This window comes from Phalaenopsis equestris, unplaced genomic scaffold (genome assembly GCF_001263595.1).
Source record: "Phalaenopsis equestris unplaced genomic scaffold, ASM126359v1 Scaffold000002, whole genome shotgun sequence".
Taxonomy (NCBI): Eukaryota; Viridiplantae; Streptophyta; class Magnoliopsida; order Asparagales; family Orchidaceae; genus Phalaenopsis; species Phalaenopsis equestris.
The window spans coordinates 10,870,524-10,877,319 of NW_018164444.1; the positions used below are offsets into that span (position 1 = coordinate 10,870,524).

The 6,796-nt window shown below is 31.7% G+C and overlaps 1 protein-coding gene across 1 annotated transcript in view; it reads left to right on the forward strand.

Annotated features, from left to right (window-relative positions):
• LOC110028627 (E3 ubiquitin ligase BIG BROTHER-related-like) overlaps positions 1-1,193 on the forward strand; it is a 23,959-nt gene extending 22,766 nt beyond the window's left edge. Inside the window, exons 8-9 of the mRNA XM_020730588.1 lie at positions 665-773; positions 950-1,193. Coding sequence (XP_020586247.1) covers positions 665-773; positions 950-988 — 148 coding nt within the window. The 3' untranslated portion in view covers positions 989-1,193. The remainder of the gene's footprint in view (positions 1-664; positions 774-949) is intronic.
• Positions 1,194-6,796: the final 5,603 nt, after the last annotated feature.

A 6,796-nucleotide genomic window follows, 5' to 3' on the forward strand; every position in this document is an offset into this window, starting at 1 on the left:
GTCATCCGGGGTCGCTCGGACGGCGTCGTCGACAATCGGGTCAAAACGCGTCAAAATTCAAACTTCACCAAATATTGACCCGCGATCGATCGTCACAAGTGGTTTACTCGAGTCCCCGACAAATAACGGTGCAGTCAATGCGAATTGCAGCAATCGGACGCGTCGACTCTCCGAATCGCGAAGCTGGTGCGCGCAGGAGTGTGAATTGTGCAGAAGGCCACCCTAAGGCTCGGAAAGGTCCTATAGGAATCCATTTTGGGTTTCCTCATGTCGGTTTCATCCTTCTAAGCGTTAGAAGTCGATACCACACACGCGAAACTACAAAAGAGGACGGAAACGGGTCGAACTAAAACGAGGCGGGCACCACTTCTAAGGTTCTAAGATAGTCGCTGGAGGACCCCTGAGGCTAGATCCTAACTCCTACGAGAAAAACTAGACCTCACGAAAATTGAGGTCAACACTGCCCCATATTGCATGATACTTCAATTTGTTCATCCCACTATTTAATAATTAAGATGGCCGTTGTTTTTCAGTTTTGTGAAGATTATCTCATGCTCCCCCTATAATTTTATCCAAATCTTGAAAATTTTTCATTGTAAGAGATGTAGTTTTGGACAAGTCTGGTTTTTACTGTTAGTGATAATCTTTTTAATGTCGGGCGCAGATGTTTGATTTGTTCTATGGCTTACAAGAACAGAGATAAGTTGATCAACTTGCCCTGCCAGCATCAATACCATAAAGATTGCATTACTAAGTGGTTAAAGATCAAGAAGGTAATATAATATGCTTTTCTCCCATTCTTGCATCAAAATGACCACCTTGCTCTCCAAATGAACATCTGCAGCCCTTCGTTCTTTCTATTTTACATAGTTTGTCTGCTTTAAATTTTGGCTTTATTTATGTTTTCATAAAAAATTCTGTATAAATTTACGTACATATTCTAATTCAGGCCTGCCCGGTATGCAATGCTGAAGTATTTGGACCGTAAGTGTGCATTATCTGTTGTTTTGTGGCTTCTGCATGAAGCCTGAATTTGTCTGCGCTGTTTCTTGTATTTTGAGTTCTGTACTTTTTGACCATAGTTGTCATGTCATGACCATTATGTTTTGTTATATTAAAATTGTATGGCTGTAATGTGGAATATGACAGTTTTATTTTGTGTAAATACAATAAGAGATTTCTCTTTTTATTTTTTTTATTTTTTTTGGCATGCTTAAAAATAATCAAAAATATTTTTTGATGTTAAAGAGTAAAATTAATTAAAAAAGGGAAGATTTACATGCATACTATTTGCATAATGTAGCAAAAATGTAGCTTTGAGCCATGTTTTATGTAATTTTTTTTAATCTAAAGCATGGGTTGTATTAAAAATAATAATATTAAACGTTAATTATAAACATGTTTTACTAAAAAAAAAGTTTTTTTTTATTAAATGATATATTTAAAGATAATATAATAAATTATTTATTTGATTTAGAAAGGTTTCAATCTTTCCTTGCCTGCTAGAGTTTATGATGGGTTTTCATAACCATCTACATAAAGGTAAGGATGAGAAATAAGAAAGAAAAAAATTAAAAAAAATAATAATAATCTCCTATTTGTAGATAAAGAAGGTGTAGTAGATGAAATTATATTTATTCCTCTACTTGCGGGGGGATTGTACAGGTTATTCTAAATATTCACTCTTGTGGGTTTTGCTACTCTCGAGTCTTGGGCATGGTCAATTGGTCATGGTAGGACTTCATTGAGCTTTATCGATCAACGGGGTCCGATAGGTGTTGCTAGCTGACATTGCTATTGAAGTCCTGTTGGATGTATGGTTGGGGAGCAAGCGACTTGATTTATGTTGTCAGAAGACTACGCAAAGGTCAGCTTGTCATCTATTGGTTAAGATGCGGTAGAAACAATTTGCTAAGTCTTACCAATCGGTAGGCGTAATGACCTTCGACCCTTGATTCTCGTTGAAGAACTTCTGTCGGCAGACAGAAGTTAAGTTATCGAGCAAAAGGATGAATCATTGTAATCCAATAGGTAGCTTGCTATTAGACAAAGAGATATTGGGAAAAGCTACACGAGAAAAAAAAATTATGGCGATTGAATATGTGACATTTTGAATCTGATACACTATGAACTTAATTAATAAGCAAATTCATTTTTAATTTCTCTTTCATATATATATATCATTATTTTCACATAATTGTAATAATTTAAAACAATTTACAATTTTAATGTGTGTATGTATTTAATATGCATATAGAACCAAACTTCATTTCTGCTTTGAAGTTTTAATATTAGTAGATGTCGAAATGAAATTTAATTATAATTTAGACTAAACACCAAAATACTTTTTCCATTTTTTCCTAATTTATGTCTTTATCCCATATAAAATGAAAGTATTCCTTTTATAAGGAAAATTTAAATAGATAGCATTCAAAACATTTAATATTATATATTTTGACATATAAACTCTCTTATTTATATTAATGTCCTCACAAAATATTAAAATAAACACAAATTAACACATCTTTGTTAAAAAAATAATCTGGTTAACAATTTGTGGTCTTGTTGACACCAATATATAACATGTGTGGTAGCTGTCAGAATAGCTGGGAAGACAATAGTGATGGGAACGTGACATACAAAAACCTTGGAAACTCTCATTTTTCTCCTCCTTCCACCTCATTCTTACTGAAAACCATTGAGGGAGATAACCCTCGTCTCATCTTTCTCTCACTTCCTCCCACCTAACTTCTCGTGCTTGTTCTTCGGAAAAGTAACCTCTAGTGATTGAGCGAGATTCGACTAACTACTCGAGGGAGTGCTATGAACAAAAATATGAAACTTTTGACGTGAAAGAATATATAATAATAAAAGTTTTGAGTGCTATGTATGTAGATATCCATATTTATTAATGCTCGAATGCAAATAGCACATAAATAAAATGAAGAATTTCAACAATATAGAAAAATATCATTCATTATATTTAGCATGCAAAAAGAAATGTAGAATAATATCAACAAGCATGATATTTGTTAAAATATATAAGAAATTTAGATTCAAATTTACATAATTTAAAAAGAAATTAAAAATACTCAGTTGTTGAGTTCAATTTTTTAGGGTAAAATGAGAGTGCTTTATCAGATCAAATAATGACCCTTCTTTAATTGGTATCTCTATTTTCTTTCTATCATTATCTTGCTTATTATTTCTCTTCCTTAGTACTAAACCTAATGTTAACATGTTATAAGAAATTAAGAATTAAATTAAGGAATAATAATGGAAAAAAAAACAATAAAAACTCAAAAAAAAAAAATAGATTTTACAAATTTTATGCCATTTTGCAATATTACTTCTCCTACATCTAATTTAAAGTCACATGAAATTAATAATTCCACTATTATAAATAATATGTCATTTTGCAATTTTCAGGCAGCGATTTGAATTTTTTAAAAAAAATAAAAATTTTCAATAGTCACCGCACCTAGCTTATCAGCAGATTATTCAATAAGCTGCAGCTGCTTCAAATAGACCCTTAGTAACCATTTTACCTTTCATATTTATACACTTCGAAATTCAAAACTATTTAAATATAATTCAAGAGATTTGAATTATAAAAAAAATTGTAATTTGTTCTTATGTCAAACATCTAAGTATTCATCAAAATCACATCTTGAGAATTTAAATTTATCTTTTTAAAGAATATGACTACATGAATTAACATATTTTTTTATCTATATTTTATGCTTCAGTCATGATATAATTTCACTTTTATCAAAATTAATCATAACCTTTCACTTCTTTGTGGTTAATAAATTATATATATATTTTTATTTGTTGATTTAAAATATTAGATTCTTAAAAAATTCTCTTTTATTATATATATATATATATAGGGAGAGAGAGAGAGAGAGCAAAGCGACAAAATAGTCTCTTGTCTAATTAAAAGAGATAATTATAGTACAAGAGTTTATAGAAGTATTAGATTGACCTCCAGAATTTTGAAATAGGGGCAAAATAGGATTTTTTTTGACTAATTTGACATTTCTATAAATTCTGAGACTAAAATGATAAATTTGACACTTCTATAAGCCCTCTCGACCAATTTGACACTTCTTAATGCAATCAAGAGAAGTAAGGCGTGAGAAAACTATCAAAAAGAAGAGCTTGTGGTTACAATATAAAATTGCAAATCATCTCATTGACAAACATTTTTTTTTCTAGAACAATTGCCAACCTTTTTATTTTTTATAAAGATTCGGATTCTACCCATTTAAGAACATCAAGTTGTAGTCAATGACATGGATGAAGAATATTATAAAACAAATAGATCAAACGAAAGCAAGTTTTCAAAAACATTCAATTTCAATTAGGAAAACTTACAAAACAACCCACGTAATTCCTATATATTTACATACCATACACTTAAAATAGATATGTATATTCATAGCACTTTGGTATCAAAAATCCATACATGAAAGGGTGCATTTGTAAATATGAAAATTTAGATGTTAGATATATAAATATTTAAGAATTGTGTGGTCATATTTTATTTAAAACAATTTTAAATATTCCCCCTTGAGGCCCATTTGGGGCAGCTTTTAAGTGTGGCGGCGTTTTTGAAAACACCGCCTAATCGTTTGATTTACGCGTTTTTAAAAACGCTGTCCGCCGCGTTTGAGTTTTTTTATACTAAATACATGCTGACTGTATTTCAGGATAAGCTGCTTAATATGAAACACACAAACTGCTCCAAACAGACGCTTAAACAATTACTTTAAATAAATCGTCGTAAATTAAAAATACACCAGTTAGCGACTTTGAAAATTTCAAGCTTCCTCTCACATAATCACCACTAATTTTATTAATTAATAATATTTAGTACATTTTATTAAAAACATGCTCCAGTTGACGCATTATCTTAAGTGCTGACTTGGATCCACGCCTTGAGGGATGCTGAGAGGACGAACCGGGTCCCGTATGACGTGGATTGCCGCCACCCATTTTTATTTTATTTTTATTTTATATAATTTATAAATTTTTTAATTTATATAATTTATAAAATATGAAAAATTAAATAATATGGTCTCCACTCTCCACATCCGTACGACCAGAGCTTTCGGGCGTTCGGAAGGATCTAAAATGGATGGAGCCGTATCTTGACTTTGGACAAAAAAGGCTACCTGTTTTTTTCTTTTGTTTGTGTAATTGAGGCCACACCTAATATTTTCATTAGATTAAATAAATAATTGCAGAATGAAATTAAGAAGACTTATAAAAAGAATTAAAAATTAAAAAAATAAAATAAAATTTATAACTAATAAAACATACAAAAAGAAAATTGAAGAAAAACAACAAAGAAAAACCCAAAAGCACCTAAATGTGATACCAAGTCTGCAAGCAATCATCGAGTTAGCCAGAAAAACAGAAGAGCAGAAAGAAAGATTGATGGGCAAGAGTAGGGGAGAACGATACAACCACTCACGAGTCTCGCAACAGAAATCTCCAACAATCGTGTCTTAAATAGAAAGATAGTAAAAAGAAGCTTAGATTTTGCAATAAAACTTTCAAACCTTATATATTGGTTGTATTGAAGGATTACTAGCATAATGAACATCCCTCAAAAGAACTGTCTAAATGATTCTGTTGAAAGGAGACCAAACTAATGCCAATGCTGAGTTCTGGATGAGAAGATAAGCACACGCCACTTATGTTCAAATAAATCCAAGATTAAAGCATAGTTAACACATGTATCCAACAGATAGACATTTAGAATCGCTCAAGACAAAAAAATCTGGAAATCTGTTCCAAATAGACTTGGGCGTGGGGCAGGTCAGACTTGGCTTGGGCTGGGTTTATTTTGGCTTTGACTAGTCAAAGTGGACTTGTGCTGGGCTTGAGCCTGGTTTCTATCTAAGAACTCATACCCCAACCTCTCTACGCTAAACGTCGGCCCAGGTCAAGCCGGTCCACGCACCTTAAGAAAAAAACCATTTTGTTATAGAAAAGAAGGAATAAAACCTATCTAATCACGATAATTCACGAATAATACATTCTAAACAGTAAATACGAAAACTTTAGTTCTGTTTTACAGATGAAAAAAAATTCACGAAGCTCTATTTAAAAAAAAATGAGTTTCTTGAAACAAAACAAAATTTAATACAAGTTAGTAGTTGACTGAATATCATTACATTTTACTCTATTTCTATTAATATTTGCATGCAAAAGCATAAGAGGAAACAACTAAAGACAAAATATAAGTTCAATAAAAAATTAACAATTTTTTTCTATTAACAATTTTTTTCTTTTTCTTTTTCTTCTGAAAGGATACAAAAATTAACAAATTCAAAAAGACAAATGTATTCCCAAAACACACACACACACACACACACACACACAAATCTATACACGCACACAAATCTATCTGAAATTCATAACAGAATTCTGAGAAGTTTGTCCATTTCTCTGTGGGAGCTCTGCTTGAGATGTAGGCTACACATGTATTAAAATCTTAAATAAATTCAAACATACTACATAATTCTCATGCATTTGCATATCTAACACCTAGACTTTCATATTTACTTATATTTAACACTCAAAACTTTAGCATTACTCAAATCATAATTCCTAATAAAATTTGAGATTTTTTGTTTGGGCCGGGTTTGGTTATGTCGGGTTTTGACTAAATCAAAGCGGGCTCGAGCCAGACCGAGCCCACAAAAATTATATTTCTCACAACCAAGCCCGCCCATTCTGAGCAGGCTTATGGTGAAACCGTCGGATCACCCGCCTAACGCTC